This window comes from Suricata suricatta, chromosome 4 (genome assembly GCF_006229205.1).
Source record: "Suricata suricatta isolate VVHF042 chromosome 4, meerkat_22Aug2017_6uvM2_HiC, whole genome shotgun sequence".
In the NCBI taxonomy this organism is placed as follows: Eukaryota; Metazoa; Chordata; class Mammalia; order Carnivora; family Herpestidae; genus Suricata; species Suricata suricatta.
In genome coordinates this window covers 61,404,878-61,429,298 of record NC_043703.1, presented here as the reverse complement: position 1 = coordinate 61,429,298, position 24,421 = coordinate 61,404,878, and the positions used below count along the sequence as shown (strand labels likewise).

The 24,421-nt window shown below is 37.1% G+C and overlaps 1 protein-coding gene across 3 annotated transcripts in view; it reads left to right on the top strand.

Annotated features, from left to right (window-relative positions):
• COG6 (component of oligomeric golgi complex 6) overlaps positions 1-24,421 on the top strand; it is an 87,242-nt gene that overhangs the window by 47,721 nt on the left and 15,100 nt on the right. For 2 of the 3 annotated variants that reach the window (XM_029936834.1, XM_029936836.1), the window contains exons 14-19: positions 4,744-4,875; positions 5,198-5,365; positions 8,282-8,389; positions 9,719-9,772; positions 12,908-12,987; positions 20,793-22,209. In XM_029936834.1, the coding sequence (XP_029792694.1) occupies positions 4,744-4,875; positions 5,198-5,365; positions 8,282-8,389; positions 9,719-9,772; positions 12,908-12,987; positions 20,793-20,940 (690 nt within the window). In that variant the 3' untranslated portion in view covers positions 20,941-22,209. Of the gene's footprint in view, positions 1-4,743; positions 4,876-5,197; positions 5,366-8,281; positions 8,390-9,718; positions 9,773-12,907; positions 12,988-20,792; positions 22,210-24,421 lie in introns of those variants that run through there. The other variant, XM_029936835.1, reaches the window with a different exon arrangement.

The window sequence follows — 24,421 nt, the reverse complement described above, 5'->3', positions numbered from 1 at the left end:
CATTTTTCGTGTATGTAGTTTAGTGAGCTCCTTGTATATTTTGGATACTAGCCCTTTATCTGATATGCCATTTGCCACGATCTTTTCCCATTCTGTTGGTTGCCTATTAGTTTTTTGATTGTTTCCTTTGCCTTGCAAAAGCTTTTTATCTTGATGAGGTCCCAGTAGTTCATTTTTGTTCTTGATTCCCTTGCCTCTGGGGATGTGTCGAGGAAGAAATTGCTGCAATTGAGGTCTAGGAGGCTCTTTCCTGCTTTTTCCTCAAGGGTTTTCATGGTTCCCTGTCTCACATTCAGATCCTTTATCCATTTTGAGTTTATTTTTGTGAATGGTGTCAGAAAGTGGTCTAATTTCATTTTTCTACATGTTGCTGTCCAGCTCTCCCAACATCACCTGTTGAAGAGGCTGTCTTTTTGAAAAATGAAATTTTTGAAAGATACTCTTTTAAGTTTTTTTGTTTCTAAATAATACTCTAATATAGTTCATAACTTAGAAGAGAAAACCTCACATTAATCATTAGGTTCTTAATCATACAGTGTATGTAGCAATGCTGAAGCTTCCCAGCAGGATTTGTTAAATACTTGGTTATTATTTTTCCATTTATGAAAGGTTTTGGGAAACTAAGACACACACACATTTCCTCTGGCTTATGTAGCTGCGTATGTCTGTATTAAAGCATTACACTGTTTCAAATCTTACCGATATATACTTATCTAAAAATTCCCCCGAGTGATTTTTTTCTCTGACTAGCTTCTGTTCATTTTCTATTACTTATGTATATGCATGCATGTATATGTAATACCTGTATATTCTAATTAAATTTCCAGAATTATAAGTACACTCATTTTATGAAACTGGTATTTTAGTATATCTTAAAACATTGAAAACACAAAATAATAGTCATCCGTACCTTGTCATCTTGAATTAATTTTATTAACAGGCTGACATATTTCATTCAGCTTGGGAGATAGATTGCTCTAATTATTTTTGTAAAATTGATGTGCATAAACTCATTATAAGGATTTGCACCATGCAGAAAAACACAAAGATGAGGTTTTTTTTTAAGCCCCTTTTTTAGAAATAATATTAGTTAACTATCATTACCATCAGTTTAATAACATTCTGGATGTCTTTTTAAATTGGATGAATGAATAGAAAATACTTTCATAAAGATGGCTTCATATTCTGGAATTTTTCTTATTTAATGTGAATTTAATAGAAAAAAGGAAACAACACTCAAGGAGGTGTGAAACTTGAAATAAATATTGCCATGAAAGATACTTTTTCTTCAGTTTTGTCAATCTTGGCTTCATGTATTTTGGGCTCTTTTGTTAGATGCACACGTTTACAATTATCAGGTCTTCTTGATAATATACATTATAAAATGTCTATTTTTCTAGTATCATTTTTGTCTTCAAAGTTTATTTTGTCTGAAATTAGTATAACTGCTTTAGCTCCCAGTTTGTTTTTTTGCAGTTTATCATTTCCCATCCTTTCATGTTCAACCTTTATGTGTCTTTAAACCTTTTGTTTTCTGTTTTTTTTAAATGTTTATGCATGTTAGTTAGAGAGCACACACGAGCAGGGGAGGGACAGAGAGAGAGGGAGAGAGAGAGCATCTGAAGCAGGGTCCACACTTCGCAGTATGGGGGTCGAATTCACAAACCAGGAGATCATGACCTGACCTGAAATCAAGAGTCAGGTGCTCAATTGACTGAGCTACCAAGCGCCCCTAAACCTTTTTTTTATTGAAGACAACATATAGATAGTTGGATCTTTTTTAAATTTTTAATCCATCTGCTGGTCTCTGCTTTTTGGATGGCATGTTTAATCCATTTACATATAATTTAATCGATGATAAAGTAGAATTTATGTCTGCCCTTTTGCTATTTTTGTATGTCTTAACTGTTTTTGTTCCTCTGTCCTTCTTTTATGGCCTTCTTTTATGTTAATATTTTCTAGTATGCTCTTTAATTCCCTTACTCTTTATTTACATTACATATATGTAATGTAATGTTAGTTTCTTAGTAGTGTCATGGGAATTATAATTAACATTTTAATTTATAACAGTGTAGTTCAGGTTAATACCAACTTACTTTCAATAGCACACAAAAGCTTTACTCTTATGTAGACCAGATTTCCTCTTCCTTTACATTATTATTGTTACAAATTGTATCTGTCTACACTGTGTGCTTATTAACATAGAATTATAATTATTGCTTCATGCTGTTGTATTTTAAATTGGGGGCAGGGTGGGAAGGAGTTACAAATGGAAAGTATATTAATACTTTCTTTTGTACTTACCTACATCAGAACCTTTACTGGTGTTTTTTATTTCTTCATCTGAATTTGAGTTACTGTCTAGTGTCCCTGTATTTTAGCCTGAAGGATTCCCCATACTTCTTTTTTTTTTTTAATTTTTAATGTGTATTTATCTTCAAGAGAGATGGAGAGACAGCACAGTCGGGAGGGACTGAGAGAGGGAGACACAAAGTTGGAAGCAGGCTCCAGGCTCTGAGCTGTTAGCACAGAGCCCAGTGTGGGGTTAGAATTCACAAACAGCAAGATCATGACCTGAGCCAAAGTTACACACTCAACTGACTGAGCCACCCCGGTGCCCCAGGATTCCCCATATTTCTTGTATATCAGGTTTGCTAGTGAAGAATTTTTGTTTTCCTTCATTCTTGAAGAATAGTTTTACTGAATATAGAATTCTTTGTTGATGGTCTTTCTTTTAGCCTTTGAATATTCCATCCACTGTCTTTTGGCCTCCATGTTTTCTGATGAAAAATCAGCTGTTAATCTTAAGAGAATCCTTTGTTATAATCATTTACTTCTCTCTTTCTGCTTCCAGATTCTCTTTGCTTTTTGACAGTTTGTGTGATGTGTCTTAGTGTGAAACTATGTAAGTTTATTCCATGTGGAGTTTATGAGCTTCTTAGACATTTTGATTGTTTTGTTTTAATCACATTTGCAAAATCTTTGTCATTAACTCTTCAAATATTCTTTGTGCATTCCTCTCTCCTTCTAAGATAACCATGTACTTAACATTGATGGTGTTCCATAGGTCTCTGAGGCTCTGTGAATTATCTTCCTTTTTTTTTTTTTTTCTGTCCCTCAGACTGGATAGTGTTAATGAACCTATCTTCAAGTTCGCTGATTATTCTGCCTACTCAGATGTGCTGTCAAGTCCCTGTAGTGAGTTTTTCATTTTAGTTATTTTCAGTGACAAAATTTCTGTTCGATTATTTTTATTATTTTTATCTCTCTATAAATATTCCCTATTTGAGGAGACATTGTTTTCATACTTTCCTTTAGTTCATTAACATGGTTCCCTTTCATTTTTTAAACATATTTAAAGTAGCCAATTTTGAGGTGCCTGGGTGGCTCAGTGACTCAGTTGAGCGTCTGACTCAATCTCGCAGTTTGTGGGTTTGAGCCCCACATTGGCTCTCTGCTGATGGCACAGAGCCTGCTTGGGATTCTGTCTCTCCTCTCTGCTCCTAACCTGCTGTGCTCTCTGTCTCTATCTCAAAATAAATAAATAAACTTTAAAACAAAATAGCCAATTCAGATGTTTTATTTAGTAACTCCAATGTCTAGGCTTTCTCCGAGGAAGTTCCTACTGATTATTTTTTCTATGCATGGACCATATTTTTTTTGTTTCTTTGCTTGTCTTATAATTTTTTGGTTTTGTTGCTTTTATGAAGGAGGGAAGATTTTCAGAGGTCCATACTTTGCTATTCCTGCAGATGTCACTTATGTATTAACTTTTCTATATAAAACATTCTTAATAGAAATCCAAGTATTTAAAAATTCTTACACCTTTCTGTATGACACAGGGCTTTGGTCCCTTACATGGTCTTCTGAGTATCAGATTTTTTAAATAAAATCCGACTATATTATTATAAGTACTCAGCAAAAATTCACAAATACCTCTTCTTGGATATCATGATGCCCTTCTTGGATATCATGATGCCAGCAAGTAGGGAGAATGAACTTGGCATACCTTCCGGTTACTGGGTACCTGGTACTCTACCCAGTCATTTAAATGCAACAATCCCACTTAATTCTCAAAGAATCTTCTGAAGCTCTGAGAAGTTAAAGAACTTACCCAGGACCACACAACTAGTAATTGGTAATCTAAAATGTAAAGCTAATCTTTAACTTCAGTACTAAAGATTTTAGTGGCAATGTTCTACTGTGTAGAGTAGTGTGTACTGTGTATCTGTGAAGTGTGTAGCCCAGAGACCCATCAGAAATCACCTGTGGTGCTTACTGAAAGATGGATTCCTAGACCCCAGACCTGCACATAGTGAGCCAACATTTTGAGATTTGGGCCTGAGGGTGGATGATGACTCTCCATTATATTATTGTTGGGGGAGTGTTAGTTTCTGGGTTGCCCTTATGACCAGGGCTAAAAAAGCAAAACAGTAGGCCATTTCAAATCTGTATAAAAATATAATTCTACATCAAAGACTCACTGAAATTTCTTATAACTTTTGAATTTAAAAGTATAAATTCTTCTAATTGTGAGAGGAATATATTAATTCTGTGATAATATAACAAAACTTTGTGTCACTTTATGCTTATTAGTATAAGCTATTGATAAATCCTAGGTTTTGTAATGCCACCCAAATCTTTACATCTTTTATATGTAGTACTTTCCTGTGAATTGGATTTATTTATACCTTAACATTTAGAGGAAAATATAAGCAGTGGATGAACCACCCTTTATTTTAGGTGGAACTCCCACCACCTGATCTTGGACCAAGTTCTGCATTAAATCAGACACTCACATTGTTGCGTGAAGTTTTGGCGTCTCACGATTCTTCAGTCGTACCGTTAGATGCCCGTCAAGCTGACTTTGTGCAAGTATGTGGTAAATCATTTTTAATGATTATTTATTGCTCCTCTCTTATATGTTCTGTTGAAATTCTGGCATTTTATAGCCCATGCATTGTAACAATCCCTCTCATTGATTTTTCTTTCACATATTAAATCAGGTCTTTTTAATTTAAAAAGCATTTTATTCAGTGATGCTTATTGTAAAAAACATTATAATTAATATGCCATTTTATCTTATAACTTGGCCCCCTTCCAGTTAGTTTGACATTCTTTCTGAAGTACTATAACCCAGGCCTGCATCACTGATTAGGGAATAAAAAATAAATTTCATTTTATTTTTCATTTGTAGGTTTTGTCATGTGTCTTGGATCCTCTCCTCCAGATGTGTACCGTGTCTGCCAGCAATTTAGGCACAGCCGACATGGCCACTTTCATGGTCAATTCACTCTATATGATGAAGACAACGCTAGCTCTGTTTGAGTTCACTGACAGACGACTAGAAATGCTACAGTTTCAGGTAAATTTTATCATAAGATGACTGCTCACTGTGATGGAGCCTTTTTTCTGTATATGATCTCAGTTCCTGGCTTTGCTCCAATCTCAGTGACCTAATTTCCACAAATCCTTTGGTATATAGTCTGATGGAGGCGCACACACACACACACACACACACGAACACATATTTGATATTTCAGTTTTGTTTTGGGAAGCCGGAATATGTAATGAGTATGATATTTTATTCAAACCATAGTATGTGATGATAGAATGAAGCTTTTCTTATTGATTGGAGCAGCAATTCTGTATACAGATTTCAGTTTCAGAACTGTGAATAATATGCTATATTTTTCAAGCTTTCTAGCTGGTGCAGAAGGTGTTACAGAGGACAGATATATTTTTATCTCTGTGTAAACCAGTGTTAGGCAAAACATTACAATTTGTTATACCAATGACTCTAGTCCTATAAACCAAATGGCTTCATTTAAGAGTTTGTAGAGTGGCTAAGCCGTTTATAAGATTTACCAGATACTTGGCTTCTGATTTTGAAATAGTGACTTTTGGTATATATAATGTTTATAAGAAAAAACTCTGACTGTTCTGTGTTATTACACGTATGTAAGTAATTTGGCAGTGGCTGTAGTAGAAATTTGCTTGTAAAGTTTGGGAGTTTTCTGAGGAATGAGTTTTGATAAGTCTAAACATAATATTTTCTAATTTCTAAGTCTTTTAAAAGAAATATAATGAGGAATGATCAATTTTCCTTTCTTACATAACTCTTGTTTTTTGTGGAATTAATAAAATTCTGTTTTTAAGGAGCACCTGGATGGCTCAATCAGTTGAGCATTTGACTCTTGATTTCAGCTCAGGTCATGATCCCAGGGATGTGGGATCGAGCCCAGTGTTGGGCTGAGCATGGAGTCTGCTTAAGATTCTCTCTCTCTCCCTCTGTCCCTCTCACTTTTTCTCAAATAAAAATTTAGAAAATCTTTTTTTTTTAATTCATTGGTTTTGACTATATTTATCACTGTTTCCACCCCTGAACCCACCATCTGCCTAAATCTTTTCTGAAGGCATTCCTATGTATCAGGTGTTCATCAGTCTGTTTTACCACCAGTTCCCGTAAATATTCCATAGTCCTGTTTTGCATTCCAAGGGTACCAGCCCCGGTGTGTAAGTGCTTATGAAGCCTGCCCTTACTTCACGCCTGGTGATGGGCTGTTTGCCAGGGCTAGCTGGCCAGCCCGGAGCTGTGAGAGAGGACTTTATAGTGATGTGGATGCTGGAAGGAATGGCTTTATTTAAGCCCCCCAAAGAAATTTTACCTTGTTGGGTAAAAGATTCTTGATTTTCAGGCATTTCCTATCAATAGCCTATTAATTTTCTTCCAGTCTTACGTACCTTCTTCAAGCGTCTCCCATAAGGAGTCCAGGTTAGTCTGATTCTCTTTTCTTTGTGGTAACTTATTCTCTCCATCTGGAAGCGTGAAAGGATTTTTATTTGAGTTCAGATAGTTCCTCAGGGTATTTTTTGGTATGTTTCTTTCTCCATTTGGATTTTGCAGAGCCATTTCAGTCTGAAGATTCAACCCTTTATTCTGCTCAATAAAGTTTCCTATGATCTAATTATCACTTTCCCATCTGATACTTCTTATATTCTGAAGTTCCTGCCTTTATTGGTTTTGTGTCCAGAATCTCTCTTTTAATATCTTTTCAAAGCTCTTTAATCTTTCTTTTATGTTACTGCATTACTTTTCTTCCATTCTTCTTCAGATGCTAATTTGATTCTTAGCAGAAACTCTTTCATTAAATGTTTATATTTGTACATCTTGTTTTTCTTTGATTTCCAGTAAGGCTAGTAACTAAGGGCTCTAATGGTACTTTTTGGACATTTACTTAAAAGAAAATAATAAAGTACTCTGCGTCCTTTACTAGGGTTGCCTCCAGAAAAGTTACTCCTTCTAATTATTCAGATGGGCTTTCTCTTAGAACACACTCCCTTTGTTTAAGTTAGTTGTAAAGGTTTTTAGGGGGAGGGGCTCATCAGCTACCGGAGCTCCTTGGACAGCAGGAGCATTCAGGCCGCAACAGCGCAGTGAGTAGCGGGCCGTGCCGCTGGCAAACAGACGGGCAAAGCTGAGAGAACCTCCTGGTCAGGAAAGGAAGGAAGATCCCCAAACTCTCAGGCCTGGACTGGTAAAAGTAAGGGAGCAGCAGACGTCTTGCCACTAGGGGACGCGTCAGCCCATCAGGCTAGCCTGTCCTGTGGATTCTGCCCCCGTTAGCCGCCGATGGCTTCCCCAGAGATTCCACAGAGCAGGGGGCGCACAGCCCTCACACCTGCTGGCCAGCTCTCTGTGCGCGGTTCCTGGACCGGAAATCTTTGGCCAGCCTTCCGCGGGGTCCTCAGCTCTCCCGAGTGGTCACAAACTGCTTTCTCCCCCGGAGAAGGCGGTTGCCTCCAGGCGTCTCCAGATAGCACGTTTCATTGGTTGAGTCAGTCCAGTAAGTTGGGAGGGCGAGGGTGTGTGGAGGTCAGGAATACCAGGCTTCATCCTCCCAGACGTCTTCCTAAGTATTTTATATGGTTGTTACCCTTTAATGCTCTTCATTATTTGTTTCTCTGTGTTTTGTTTATTGCCATCTTTTAAAAGAACTAACAAGCCACTCAAATATTTTGACTAGTGGCTAGTCCTGGAATCCTCTCTAACTACCATTTTTAAAATGAGACTTTCTCTCCCTTTTGTAGGAGGGCTTCCTTTTTGGGGGAAGGAAAAGGTTTTGTCACAGAAGCAGCCCCTGTGCCTCACGGCCTGGCCTCGTGGCCACTGCAAGGAGCACGTCCATGATGACGAGCTGACTTTGGGGTGGCCTACTTGTGCTCACGTGGGTCTTAGTCCTCTTTTAAAGTATTTTCCTTCTGCTCTGTTTTCTTTTAGATTGAAGCGCATTTGGACACACTTATAAATGAGCAAGCTTCTTATGTTTTAACTAGAGCAGGCTTGAGTTACATCTACAACACCGTACAGCAGCATAAACCTGAGCAGGTAAGCCCGCGCGTTTCCTAGGTGGAGAAACACCCAGTTAGAGAACGGGGGTCTCGAGCTGGCCTCTAACTGAGTCTTGGCTCTGCCACATACTAGCTCTTCTCCCTGGGAAAGTGACTCATCTCTCTGTGTCTGTTTCCTCATCTGTGGAATTGGGGTAATGATAATAGCTGTACCATAGGGTCGTCCTGAAGATTAAGTGAGATAATAGATGAACAGTTTTCCTGGATGACTACCTGAGATTATAGTAGTGTGCCCCTAAATATTAGCTGTACTTTTTACTATGGATAATTTTGGTTAAAAGTAATGAAAATATACAAAAGTCGCTATTACAAAATGTAATTTTTATATAATGTAATTATACGATGTATCCAATTATACAGTGTATAATTAATTTTTGTATGATGAAAATATACAAAAATCACTATACAAAATGTATAAGGAGTATTCATACTAGTAAAATTTTCAGATTCCAGTACCACTGTAAGCTAACTGAATGCATGGATTACTGTGTAAATGCAGTCATCCCCTTTTTAACTTAGCAAATCTTAGTCTATTACTTTCTAAAGGAAAATACTTCTTGAGACCAGCATATGATCTTGTTAAGTTATAGAACTTCAGTGGAAAGAGAGAAGGGAGTGGGAGAACCTGAGAAATCCATGTAAGCCTCTTTCTTTAGAAAGCTAAGAACTCATTTTTTTTTTAAGATTTTATTTTATTTTATTAAATAGGCTTCATGCCCAACATGGGGCTTAAACTCATGACCCTGAGATCCAGAGTCGCACGCTGTACCAAAGCACACCAGCCAGGCACACGCCACAAAGCATTCATTTAAGTGGCATTAACGTGAAACACATCTTATAGTCCAGGAGTTCTTAAACAAAGCTTTCAAAAATCACCGGCTCCAATTTTTTTTTTTTTTAAATAAAGCAGCAAGCAAATTTCTACCAGAGAAGAATCAATTCTGCTGCTGTTTTATACTGTCTAAAATTGTCAGGGTGGAACTTCAAGCCTCCATATCTCACTGCCATTTTCTAAGTGCTTCCTCACCCGTTTGCCTTACTTATGAGTAAATCTGAAAAATCCTGGTGTTCCCACTGTGCTTGTCACTCCCTCCAACAAGTAGGATTGTGTGCCTTCACGCTCGTGACACAAAAATGAACAAGTCCTAGTCCCTGCTCTAGTTGAGGCTGAAGAGATGGCACTGGAGTTCTTTGGAAATAAGCTGAATTTCCAAATTTGGGCTATTAATGGGCTGTATTTCATAAGTAAACTGAAACTGTAGCAACTTTTTGCATCTTGTTTTTTTGTTTTGTTTTATTCTTTTAGGGCTCTTTAGCTAATTTGCCCAACCTAGATTCCGTGGCACTGAAGGCTGCAATGGTGAGTAAGAATAAAATCAAGCACTTCAACTTAGGTTTCCTTATGGAACACTATTATTCTTTTCCTGTGTGATAATTTTGTCCTGGGTAGTGATTTTGCCTCTTGATATATAGTTTATTCATACTGGGTCTAATAATAATGATTGTACGTATGTTTCCTTTCACTGAGTTCTGACCAGGACATACCTTTGTGGTAATACTCCACACTCCCCTCATAACCTCATCGTTCCTGTTGAGGTTTTCTTCATTTTCAGAGTTGTTCTCCTCATGTAATAGAAAAACAGGAATGACAGACACACAGAAGTTGGGCTGTGTATCACTAAAGACTTCTTACTATTAGTCTTTATAGTTCTTGGCTTCTTTCTGAAATCACTGAAGTCAGATTCCAGACTCTTGAGTGTGAGACTCCTCGAACCTCCACGTTATGACCTTTGCAAGTGAGGAGCTTGCTTGCACGTCCCTGTGTGCCTGTGTGCCACCTCCAGTAGCGTGTTTCCAGGTCTGAAGGGTATACTTTGCGTGTATGTAGTTCCCCCAGTCACATGACACTCCTTTAGCCCTTGTAGGAGCATGTTCTTTGGAAGCTGAATCGTAATAATGCTGGCGGTAGTACTAGTGACAGCGATGAAGAACAGCGCCCACCCTTAGCCTTTCTTGACATGCCAAGTGTTTGTCCTGTACTAGCTCTCACCCTCCGAGCACCCCATTCAACCTGGTACCTATGCTCTCAGCTACTCTACTGTGTGTCCCACGTGTTTACGTCCCCACGTGCTCACTTCCACAAGGGCTTGACTTCAACACGTACTTCCCTGGGATGGTTTCTTTGATGCCGTGGCTTTGTTCCTTGTCGTCTTACAGAGCTAAGTTGAATGAAAGGGATAAGCCCACAAGACAACAATGCAAAGAGTGCAGAGCTGAGAGTGTTAATATTAGACAAGGTAGATTTAAAAAATACTAAATAAGATAAATATTATATTGTGACAGACTAGAGAAAGAGAAGTAACAGTCATAACTTCTGTTCCTCAGACATCACAGTAAAAACTACAAAATAGATTTCATTCTAAAAAGCCTAAATAAAGATAAATGAAAATGAATAAATTTTAGATTAATTAGAAAAGTTTCTGGGTGCCTACGTGGTCAGTTGGTTAAGCATCTGACTCTTGATTTCGGCTCAGGTCATGACCTCACGGTTCCTGGTATCGAGCCCCAGCATCGGGCTCTGCGCTGGCATCACAGAGCCTGCTTGGGATTCTCTCTCTCCCTCTCTGCTACTCCTCCACTCACACACATGCATGCACACACATCCTCTCTCTCTCAAAAGAAATAGACTTTAAAAAACATAAGCCTTTAGAAAGTTAAATATACACTCACCATACTACCCAGTAGTCCCACTTCAGGGTACGTCCCCCCTCCCCCTCAAAATGAGGACATAAGTCTACACACAGACCGGTAACCTTAGGACCCACTAAATGTGTTTCCTCCCTCTCTTTGTCTCCCCACCAATACATATTCGGTCCATAACATAAACCCACAAAATATATTTAAACCCCATTACAGGTTCCTTTGTGCAGGGTCTTAAACTTTAATAACAATTGAGTTGAATATTTTATGTCTCTCTAAAGAAACAGAATCTTGTTTTGTGTATGATCCATCATGTTATCTATAACTGCCTGTCATCTTCAGTGGATGCTGCAGGACCCTGGGGTTCAGCAAACCCAGGCTCAAACTCTGTTCCCCTGTCCCCTACCCAGGTCCTCTTCCAAGTGTTCTTAACCCAGAAAGTGGTAAGGGCATCTGTCCATTCTTATTTCAACATTATCTGCTGTTTTCGAGACATTATGCTAAGAATTGGGATGAAAATAGGTATCTAGTAAGTAGGGTGTAGCTGTTACACAACTAAATAAATGTGAAAAGTATACAGTTATGAATTGTAATACTGCTGTGGATTAAATTACACAGATCCTGATCTGAAGCATCCTGTGACTACCCAGATCCTGATTATTTTACTGGCCAGTTCTTCAAATATCTCATCTTCTGTCCGTCATGTTATTGTCCTTATAGTCTAAGGTGCTACACTAGCTACCTATTTAGTGTCCTTGCATCTACCTTCTGTTTCCTTCTGCTTGCTCTAGCCAGGCTCAGTTTTTTAAAATTTAAATCAGATTATTCACCACCTTTAATGGTTTCCTCATGCCTTTCCAGTAAGAATTAAAACCCTTTAAAAAAGCACATGAGACCTGTATGCACTGAACTCTGTTAGCCATCCTCTTACTCACTTCGTGTCTTCATCCATTCTGTCCCATCCATGCCCATTACACCACACTTACTTCATCTCTTTTCATCTCTAAGATCTCACGTCAAATGTCCTTTTCTCAGATTCTTTAGCCAAACACAGAAGCTAGATCCACCCTCCTGATTTACACTTTTATACTACCTTGCTTTTTTCCTTCATAGCATCTAACACAGTTTGTAATTATATATTTATTTACACTATTACTTATTTACCATCTTTCTCAGTAGGCCACAAGCTCTCTGAAGCTAGGGACTGTCCTCTTTTGCTCTCCTATATATATACTTTACCTAATAGATTTCCTTCCTAACAGTAGGTACTTGATAAATACTAGTTGGATAAATAGGTAAATTAACATACAGTGAATTTAAGGAAGTAAGGTACACTTGAAATCTGATCACATCTTAATATTTTTTACTCAAAAGATTGGTGAAGGAGATTAAGATGAATGACTTGGATTTAGAATTTTGGATGTAGCTATTGCTGATATTGACTATGTTAAGAAGTTGAGCATCTGACTTTGGCTCAGGTCAGGATCTCATGGTTCGTGATTTCAAGCCCTACATGGGGCTCACTACTGTTAGCATGAAGCCCACTTCATATCCTCTGTCCTCCTCTCTCTCTCTCTGCCTCCCTCACACTCTCTCTCTCAAAAATTAATAAATATTTTTAAAAAATGAAGTTGATGCTTTTAGGGAATTTTAGTTAGAATATTGACGAAGTAACTCATTTTGATCACAAGGAAGTCATTATTTGTACTATGGTGTTTTTCCTAAGATTTAACCCTTAAATGAGATGGCTATATTTGAGATGTTTTATGTTTTGCTCTTTCTCTGTTTCATTTAGGTTCAGTTTGATCGTTACCTGTCAGCTCCAGACAGTCTGTTAATGCCACAGCTGAACTTTCTTCTAAGTGCCACAGTGAAGTAAGTATGCTTTGGTTTCAACTAGTTGGTAAAGATTCACATATTATTAAAAATACCAAGCACGTTTCTTAGAAGATAATTTCTTTTCAAGAATAGGAGATTTACCATTGAAGATCTATAGTTACCAATCTTTTTTCATGCCTCAGTAGCCCTAAGAGATCTGACCTGACCCTGTTCATACTCACTGCTTACATATATGCAGCTCCAAAATCTCTATTTAGTGAATGGCTTTTAAAATTAATGTAAATATAATGGGAAGTGGATAGCCACAATACCAAATTAACAAACATGTCAGAATGACATTGAAAATGTAATGAAATGGGGCACCTGAGTGGCTCAGTCAGTTAAGCATCTGACTTCAGCTCAGGCCATGATTTCACTGTTGGTGAGTTCGAACCCCGCATTGGGCTCTGTGCTGACAGCTCAGAGCCTGGGGCCTGCTTTGGATCCTGAGACTCCCTCTCTTCTCTGCCCCAGCCCTGCCCTCTTTCTGTCTCTCTCTGTCTCTCAAGATTGAATAAACATTAAAAAAAATTTAAAAAGAAGAAAATGCTAAATTTAAAAGATAGTGAACTGTTTAAAACAAAAATACAATGAATTGTGGAATTGTGGAATTTATAAGAAGTGTACAAAGGGTGGAATGGGAAGGAAGTGGAAATATACATTTATGATGTCATTAGGTTATTATATAATATAATAATATTTTTGAAGGTAGATTGTGAACCTTGCAGCAAGCTCTCAAGTGAACAAAATTATCTAACATGCCAATAGACAAGATAAAATAGAATGCTAAAAAAGCAATTATATCAAAACAAGGCTGAAAAAGAAGGAAAAAGAATCGAAGGGACAAATATAAGAAAAATAGGATGATAGACTTAAATTCAGCCTTAAAAATAATTATATTAAATGTGAAAGAACTACATACTTCAGTTAAAAGGCAGATTAGATTCTTAGATTAGATGAAAAAGCATGGCCCAACTATATGCTATCTATAGTAAATACACTTTAACAGTAAGGATACAGATAGTTTAAAAGTAGAATCATCACAAAGCTAAAGTAGTTGTATTAATATCAGAAAAATTAGACTGCAAGACAGATCCCAAAGATACGAGGGGCATTTTACAGTAATAATAGAACCAATTCATGAGGAAGATATAATTCTAAATATGTGCATCTAATAGCAGAGCTTCAAAAAATAAGCAGTATAAGCTCATAGAATTGAGGAAGAATAGATACACTGACAACTGTAGGGAGATATTCCAGCACTCTTCTCAGTAATTGATAGAAAAAGTAAACAAAATCTAATGTGGTGTGAAAGAGCTGACCAGTGCCACTGATCAGCTCAACCTAATAGAAAGATATAAAATACCACACACATTTATAGAAGGTAATGTTTTTTTCAAATACATATTAAGCATTCACCAACCTAATGTAAGAATGAGCAAAAAAGAAATGAGTATAATCCACTAGTGAATATTTTTATCTATGAACATGGTGTGCCTATTTATTCAGTTATTTTAGAATTTTCAACAAAGTTTTATAATCTAGTATCAGGTTTATTTCTAGGAAATAATTCTGTGACTATTATGATAAACTTTTATTTTCTATTACCTGTTCTAATTAGATATTGCTGGTATATATGAAATTTACTAAATTTCATTTGATAACTTTGAATCTGGCCAAGTAAATAAACTATTTTAGTTCTATTAGCTTATCAGGTGTTTAGTTTTTGGTAAAGACAGCCAAGGATAATGAATTTTATTCATCTTTTTTCAATATTTATGACTAAAATCATTATATTGGTTGATAGCTCCAAGGTAAATAATAGCTGTAATAGTGAGTGTGCATATCATACTTCGAATTTTAATGAAAATGTATCAGATGTTTCATCATTAAGTGTGATTTTTTGCTGTAAATTTTCAGTGTTCCAACAGTCACGTGGTATTCTTTTTTAACTGTTACGTGATACAGTTAATCTAATTAATTCAATATAACTTCCATTATAATACCCAAAGAACCACTTTATTAAGTGTTTATCTAGAAGAAAGTATGTGAGTGGATACTCTAGTTACTTCTGAACATGTTCACAGTTAACCACTCTGGTCCAAGGTAATGTCACCTGTGCCGATATTATCACACCAGCTTCTGAACTGTCCTGTTTTCACCCTTGCCCCACCCCAGCTCCTATAGTGTTATCAAACTGAACACCTGACTGATCCTTTAACTTCACTTAATCCTCCCATGAATTAGGATTTCCTCTTTCTAGTATAGGACATTGCTTAGAATGGTTTAATAATTGAACCAAGGGCAGACAGAAGCAGAGCCAAGATTTGAATCCACTATTTCTGATTCCAGTGCCTTTTGTCTTTAACACTAGCCTGTACTGTATTTTTGTTAGTCCCTTCGATGTTGAGATTATATTATTGTTTTTAAAGGAAGCTCAAAAATATTTGCAATGTGATAGGGTGACACTTAAACAAGATATGTGGGCTTGATCTTTCGTAAAATATACTTTAATTTTACAGTTAGTGACAGAAAGCTGGCCTAGGATAAAAATTGACTTGGTGTTGGTATTATGATGAAAGAAACATCAAAATTCTTTAATCTATTATTCATAAATACATTATCACCTTTTGTTTTTAGTTTTCCAAGACTTAAACTGTTAATACCTTCTCTCCTGTGATGCATTTGATTGCACTCTTAACTGTGGTTCTGTAATAAAGCTCAGTTTTAGTGATCACAGAACCTGAATGTTGAAATAGCTATTTTTAGAAATGCTGGGTTTATGGTAATGATGAAAGCTGTGTCATGTTGTTATGGCAACCAAAATCCTAAAGTACTGACTAATGACAACCTCACTGATTCCGGAAGTATGCGGTTCGTTTCTTATCACAGCTACATGCTTTAAATAATTATTTTAAATGTTTTGTGAATATGCTTTAAAATGGATGGCATTTCCATTTAGTTATAAGTGAGCCTTTATTAGTATTTCTGACATTTATCATCTTTACGGCATTGTGACATTTATAACTGGACAAGTTGAACTTCTTAATGCATAGTATTCTAATGCATAAGAAAAATATTGCTCTTCTTATACAGTTTTATAACCTCCTCATCTCCTTCCATGTTTTTCTTTCTTCTGGTAGTTAAGTACATGATTATTGTCTTTGATACATACACTGGTATAGCAGACTACTTTCTGAACATAAGGAAGATTTTTCGGAGTTGGAAATGGGGCAGACGAGGCCTGGGAGAACAGTGTGTCCTCTCAGTGCCACTCCGAAGCACTGTTAGCAGGCCCATGGAGAGTTATTCAGTGATTTAGGGGGCTGCATCAGAGTTTGAGGCTCCACTTACTGTTGATTAAAGGCCCCGTGCTTCTTCGTGTTCTGTGTATGTTTTTGCTCTGTGGGACATTAACCCGTGTTTTGTTCTAACCTTCCTTCTCAAATGCCTATACATGATCAGTTCCTCAGAATGTTCTGTGAGCCAGCTTTACCATCTTAGTAGTTCCTCATTAATGAGTTATCAAATCTTTGATGTTCTTTCATTTTTTATTTGTAGGAGTCATGTTTTTAATTATTTGAAAGTTATATTTGCACTCTGAAGATTATTAAACTGTCCAAAGGCCCATAGATAGGGCACCACCTAATTACTGCCTATGAGATGTTCATGGTAGTAAAGAGACCAAGAAAGTTAATGGTCTGACTTTACAGATGATCATAGCTTACATTCAGGTATTTTCCCCTTTCAACTGGCCTTCTTGCATATGCAAAAAGCAGGACTTGTCTTTAGATTTTTAACCTAGGGAAATAATTCTAAAGGTACTCTCTAGTCACCACCAATGGACTTGACTGTGACTGATCAGAATACAGTGTGGAGACCTGAGGTGAAAGCCCAGTGCTCGGCATACACTACTGAGAAACAAAGACTGCTCTTCTTCCTGCTTGTGTATGAGGTGATGATGGACAAGCACGTCCCAAGTTTTCAGAAGCACGTGACTGAGATGATATGTTGGTGGTTTTGTATCTAGAGAATACCTGAAACTTCCATTTTAAACATTGTCACTACGATGATTCATCATTATTTGAGACTCTGTATTTTATAAATGATATTAGTGAATAATTTGGGCTGAGACACCAGGCAGGCAAATAGATAGATACACAGATATATGTGTATACTTTTTAAGATAAATGATACATAGTAATTGCATAGTACTCAGCACTATAAAAAGGAGGAGAGAGTAAAATGGAAACAAAGTAAAGCTGTGTTAGCACCTCAGATACCTCCCATTTACATACAAATAACTGATATACTTATGATACATCATTATTTAAGAAACCCAATTCCCCAGATAACGTGTGGAGGGGTGTGTGTATGCATATGCACATATGTGTATACATTAGATAGACACATAGACTATTTCTTACTTTTAGTTTTTTATACATGTTTATTTATTTATTGAGAGAGAGAGAGAACACGTGGGGAAGGGGCAAAGAGAGAAGGAGAGAGAGAATCCAAAGCAGGCTCCACACTCACCACAGAGCCTGATGCCGGGCTCGATTTCATAACTGTGAAATCATGACCTGAGCCAAAATGAAGAGCCAGAGACTCAACCAGCTGAGCCACCCACACACCCAAGTTTTTATTTTTTAAACAGCAGATCATTAAAAGTCTCTTAATCTTCAACGGAATAATTTAAAACCCGAAAGTATCTTGTAAATATAAACTTCAATGTTTTGCCTAATTAGTGATGAAATTAGTCCTGGAAAGGTTAAATTATTTGTTCCAAGCAACAGTAATAAGCGGCAGACCTTCAACTAGATTTGAGGTCTTTTGACAATAGAGGCCATCACTGTACTGTTGTATCTCTACTACACATTGTATTGGGTGTGAGTGTTTGGCTCGACGCCTGGCTTTGGTAGTGATAGTGAACTCTCACATTTGCCCAGGAATGTGGAATCGTTATCAGTCACAGTTCCTGCTCTTTGCAGCTGGAGAATCTCTCTTTCCATTGCGTTTCTCTCTTATTGCCTTTAGTAGCTAGCTGACCGGCCAGAAGGAACAGTTCGTTCCCCCTTCCCTTTATTCATTCACCCACTACATGAAAGGATTCCTTTCTCCATGGGCTTCGGTATCTCTAACTCCTTCAGCACAGCCATGTTCATCTTTTAGTCCCTTCCCTATCTTGGTAGCTTCCTAAACTGAGGAGCAGAATGAAAAAGCATATTATACTATCAAACATCAACATTGAAAATAAATTCTAAACTCTTACTTGGTCTTATTGTCTTGATTTTATTTGTGTCTTAGTATTGCTTTATTCTGCTTTTCTCCATTGCAGATTTATAATGATTTTTCTGCTGCACTGTGAGTTGTAGACATTTGTAAGCTAGTTTAGCTTATAAATAGAAGTGTGCCCTGGGTTACAACTAAACTTCAATAAATTTAAGATTTTTCATCATTTGGATGATGAGAATAAAATTTAAAATTTATTACTTAAGATCTTTCAACAATTCATTCTACATTTACCAATTACTCAGGATTTTTTAAATTGTATTTAATACTCATTATTGTGCTGCATTCTTATTTTAAACTGCTTATGAGAGGGAATAGCTTTGCTTCTTTGTATTCTTTATGTGCTATAAATAACACACTATGTTCAGACTGAATGTAGATTTTAGAGTATGAGGTATAAGAGTGGATGCTTTATACACCCCCCCCCAAAATCTGTCTTACTGCTTTGAGCAAAGAACAAAAAACACTATATCTAAAATCCGTTGTTGGATCTGTTGCAAAATGGGCATCAAATGTGTATTCTATTTAATAAAATTTTTAAAATGCCAGTTTATACGGGCACCTGGGTGACCCAGTTGATTAAGTGTCTGACCTCAGCTCAGGTCATAATCTCACAGTTTGTGAGTTCAAGCCCTGTGTTGGGCTCTGTGCTGACAGCTCAGAGCCTGCAGCCTGCTTCGAATTCTGTGTCTCCCTCTCTGACCATCCCCCGCTTATGCTGTCTCTCCCTCTCTCTGGCTCTGTCTCTCTCCCAAAGGTAAATAAACATAAAATAGAATAATATGACAGTTTATAGTATTTTTCATCTATTTCATCTGTGGAAAACAGTTTTGCATCATACTATGCAATTATCGTTAAGTTCAGTTAATTATAGGAATGATCACTAAGAGATCAAAAATATCCGGAAGACTCATCTGGTTAAGTAGACTTCCAAACCAGTTTTTACCATCCTCTCTTCCAATGAAAAGGCAGCAGAGCCAGAAAGATTACTGCACTCTGTTCAGAGAATTTACTCAGTTTAACTTACTTCTACCCACTTTTACTATGTAACCTTGAGCAATTTTAGGGAAATGCCAAGTTGTTTCGCTCCACCAAGAGTTTGAGACCCCATCAGAACAGAGTGCTGATGATCCAGACCTTAGAATTAGAGTTGTGATATGGAAGGTATTCTGAAGGATTTTAAATGGCAGGGTGAGGGATTTTGACTCCTGAAACCAGAAGAAGCCATTGACGCTCCTAGAAGGAAGGCCTTGGGTGAGGGAGAGAGAGGATCAAAGGTATGCTTGAGAAAGACTGACCTAACAGCAGTGCTTATCATAGACTGAATGTGGAAGAGACTCAAAAGGGGAAGACCAGATAGGAGTTTTTTCTGTCCTCCATCTAAGAGTTCGTCAGGGTCTGAACTGAGGTGACAAAGCATGGCTATGCCACCAACAGAAATAAGAAACAGCAAGAAAAGTGGGTTTGGGAGTAAAGCTCAAAAGACATATTTAAATTGAGTTGTAAAAATCAGAAGAAAAAATCCTGTTTTTACCACTAGATGTAGTGATACAGGAATAGAAGTAGCTGAGGATGGTACCAAGTAAATGTCATGTAAACACAGAGCTGATGCAGATTTAATGAACCCAATGCTATTTTCTCTAGGCAGATTTTTAAAAACGTTTGCTTCAGTTCATTTAAAACTTTATTCTTTGAGACACCTGGATGGCTCCGTTGGTTGAGCATCCAACTTTGGCTCCAGACATAGACTCAAGGTTTGTGAGTTCAAGCCCTGCGTCGGGCTCTGTGCTGACAACTCAGAGCCTGGAACCTGCTTTGAATTCTGTGCCTCCCTGTCTCTCTGCCCTTCCCCCGCTCGCACTCTGTTTCTCTCCCTCTCTCTCTCAAAAATAAATAAGGATTTGAAAAATTTTTTAAACCTTTTTATTCTTTTATGTGCTTATGCCAAGATGGTATTTGTGGAAAATGCTGTGACTTTATTATAGCCAAGTGTCATGTTATTTTAGCTGGTAATGTGAATAGAAGAGAAATCTAAAATGGTTACTAGTGTAGAAGCTATATATGTATATGTGTATATATATACACACACACACAGCAGTATGTATATATGAAAGGACAATATGTTGTAAGTTATTCTGAGATTTGAAGAATTGATACATATGAATAATTGTAAGCCTCTTTCTTCAAGGTTAATCTGTTAATCAGTCACATTTGCAAAATCAGTACATTGATGATAGGTCACAGTTTCTGTTTCTTGTTTAGTAATCCTGTGAACAAAACATAGTCCCTGCCCTTCTGCAACAGTAACCAAATAATGAATATAAAATAGTGTATCTTATCCCCAAACCAAAGTAAGTAACTTGTGTGGTCGTACAGTGATTTCTTTTTGCAGTATGTATGTGATAATTATGAAAGTGAAATGCATTGGTTCAAATATGAAGCTTCTTACAATTCTCAGTAAGTAATTCACCTCCCAATAATGTGTTCACATATTGTTTGCTTTTTACCAGAGAGCAGATCATAAAGCAGTCCACAGAATTAGTCTGCAGAGCCTATGGGGAAGTGTATGCAGCTGTGATGAATCCAGTCAATGAGTACAAAGACCCAGAGAGCATTCTCCACCGGTCGCCGCAGCAAGTGCAGACACTTCTCTCCTGATCAGCTTATTTGAATGTGTTAGTGAAATGTTGCATCCCTAAAACTCGAAGGGGTGTTCTTGTTCTTTAGTCTGTTCATCTTCACTTTGAAATTTGACGGTTACGAGATTCTCTTTGTATCATTACGTTGTAGGTCTCGATAAATTCTTTGGTCCCAGTAACAGGAAGTAATTTCAAGCTGACCTGAGTCCGTGTTGCTCCTTATCTGCCCCTTAAGTAGAGCTGCCCTGTTCTCTGCAAGCCGCTCCCCACTTCTGCGGTTTTCTGGCATATAAATGTATGAAAAAAGAAGTATGAGAGGTTTGAGGGAGTTTTCTTTACAACATTAGTTCCAAATTAATCATACATAAAAAATTTGTTGAAACTGAAGAATTAGTACGAACATGTGACACCATGTCTCTTTACCTAAAGATTAATTTGGTTTCTTATTAGTCATTAATGCGAATGGATGTATTTAAACTGAGGAGCAGAAATATACACTCAGCAAAAAGTAGGAAAAGAGAGAGAGAGAAGTAACTTAAACAGGGTGGATTGCACACTGTGTATGCCCTAGACTGAATTCAGGGTGATCAGCACTTTGAAAGGATTTTAGGAATGTAGGCATCCTGTGCTGCTTTTAAGTCTAGTGTTTAATAATAGATGTTATATAATATGGGCTCTAAATCTAGCCAACTACAAATTTTATCTTGTGTTCAAACCAAAGAAATAATGATCTGCTCTAACACTGGAGGGAAAATAATGAGGAGCGGTGTATCTATCCCCTGGTGGCTGCTCACAGGTAATGATTGGGGCCGTGAATTTAGAACTTTACCTATCAGTAAGATTCAGAATCACCTTGTTTTTCAGAAAGATAAATCTCAGTGTGTTTGATTTGATTTGACTTTGTTGTTAAGATTTCAAAAATAATTCTTTTTAGCAAAGTATCCTAATTTCTGGTAAATCTATAAAGAGAGGTCAGTCCCTAAATTATAAACGAGAAACCTGAGGCATAAGGTAAAAATGGACAAGGTTAAAATATTTTGCAAAGTAGTAAGATGAAACTGATATTTATGTAATATGCAGTGGATAACATGTTAGTATTTACAGAACATGGCCTATTCATTTATCTGACATTTATAATTGTTTCTATTAATATGATTCTTTTGGAGGAAGAGCAATTACTTATCACCTCTTTTGGTATGAATCTGAGCTTTTAGTCTTTTTCCTTCAATGAGTATGTATGCTATATAAAAGATAAAAAATAAAGTATGATCTAAATCAAGAGCTTAAATTTTATATAATTTATTTCCACTATGAAAAAATTATTGCTACCATAGTGAATTCCTTTGTTTTCAGAGAAAAAGGTATATTTGTCTTTTTACATAGTTATCTCCAAAATATTAAAACTATTTCTAAAACATTGGTAATTGCAGTATTTTTATATATCTCATCGTTGTGTTTTTAGAAAATATACGAATAGAAAAGGAAGTACAATATAAGTTGAAAAATTGAGATAACGAGTGGAAGAGTGGTGAGCAGAATGTGGTACCAGTATTTTCTTGAGTGCTAAGTTAAAATAAAAGATTGTAAGTGCTAATTCATGAACATAACACTTGTATTTGCTGTATACTTAATAGTTTGCAATTTGAACTCTTTTGATGTAGCATAAGTATACCCTTAGTTAATACATGGCAGCCTTTTCTTCAGAGAAAAGTATTCGCCTGGCGGAAACATTCTCTTATTGAAAGTTTCTCTTCTGTTTCTTTCTCTGCACCTGAACTTGAAATGTTACCTGAGAAAAATCACACCATGGACTGACTGACTTTTTAAATTCATGCTCACAGTCTTCTAATGGCACTCAGTATTGCTTTGTAGTTCTACCCTGTCTCTTTGCTAAGCTCATCTCTTTTCTTTGCAAGATGACTTTCCATCCCCATTCTTAGTTAATGACCTTCCTAATTCATAGAGAAAATAGACGCTCTTAGATTAAGCCCCCCTATTTTCCACCTTCAAATACCACACTCACCTTCTCCATCTGTCCTCCTGCATTGGAGACAGTGTCCCTCCTCCTGTCACAGGCTCTTCCCTTCCTTCATACTCTGGATTCCTTTTCCTCACCTTCTCAGAGACTTTTCTCTCTGAGTTATTATCCCTTCACTTCGCTTCTGCAACTTGTGGCCTCTCTGTAGAATTATTCTCAAGAGCATACACAGTGTTTTATATATATATATATAAATACACACACACACATAGTAAGGAAATAGAGGACTCAGGCAACACTTATAAACCAGCTAGATCTAATAGAAATCTATGGAACACCCCACCTGATAGTAGAGTACACATTTCCCTCAAGTCCACATGCTCTCTGCCTTCTCCAAAGCAGACCATATGTTAGGACACAACTCAAGTCTCAGTAAATTTAAAAAGATTGAAATCATACAAAGTATCTTCTCCAACTACAATACTAAATTAGGAACCAATAACAAATGGAAATAGGGAAATTAAATAACATATCCTTTATTTAAATGTTTCTTATTTTTGAGAGAGAGTGAGAATATGAGCAGGGGAGGGGCAGAAAGAGAGGGAGACACAGAATCTGAAGCAGGCCCCACGCTCTGAGCTGTCAGCACAGAGCCCAATGTGGGGCTCAAACTCACGAACCATGAGATCATGACCTGAGCCAAAGTTGGACACAACCATCTGAGCCACCCAAGCGCCCCTAAACAACATATTCTTAAATAACTGGTGGGTTAGAAATAAAAGAACAAAGTAACTTGAGGAAACTGAGATGTATGAAAGTTTGGTATAAGCAGTATATTATGTGATGTAGAAAAACAGTGCTCAGAAGAAAATAGCCTACATTAAAGAAGAAGAAATAAATTAACCCAACTTTACACCTTAAAAAAAGAAAAACTAGAAAAAAGAGTAAACTACACTGAAAGCAAGAAGGGAATAATAAAGATTATGGCAGACATAGAGAAAATACAGAATAGAAAAACAGTGCTGTTTCAGCAAATGGATGTGCTAGCCATTATGTAGTGCGTGTTGTCGAGATGTGTTTGAATACACTGTGAGAAAGATGTTTCAAAAGTTGTTTCTTGGGGCACCTGGGTGGTCAGGCAGTTGAGCAGCTTAGGTCATGATCTCAGGGTTCTGGGATGGAGCCCTGCATTGGGCTCTGCATTGTCTGTGGTGCCTGCTTAGGATTCTCTCTCTCTCCCTCCTTACCTCCCCCCCCACCCTCTCTCTCTCTCCCTGCCCCTCTACCCAGCTCATGTCCTCTCTCTCTTTCAAAAAAGAAATTGTTCTTTGCATGGCACATTGAAAAGAGTGTTATTTCTGAGAATGTGTGTGCTGACCAAAATGTAATGCATTCATTACATGGGTTTAGAGAAAGATGTAAAATGTTTCTAGGTGTGTTCCCTGCTGCTCATGTTGAAAAAAAATGTTATTTCAGTTATTGGATGTGCTGACCATTCAGCATTGCATGCAGAGATTTTATA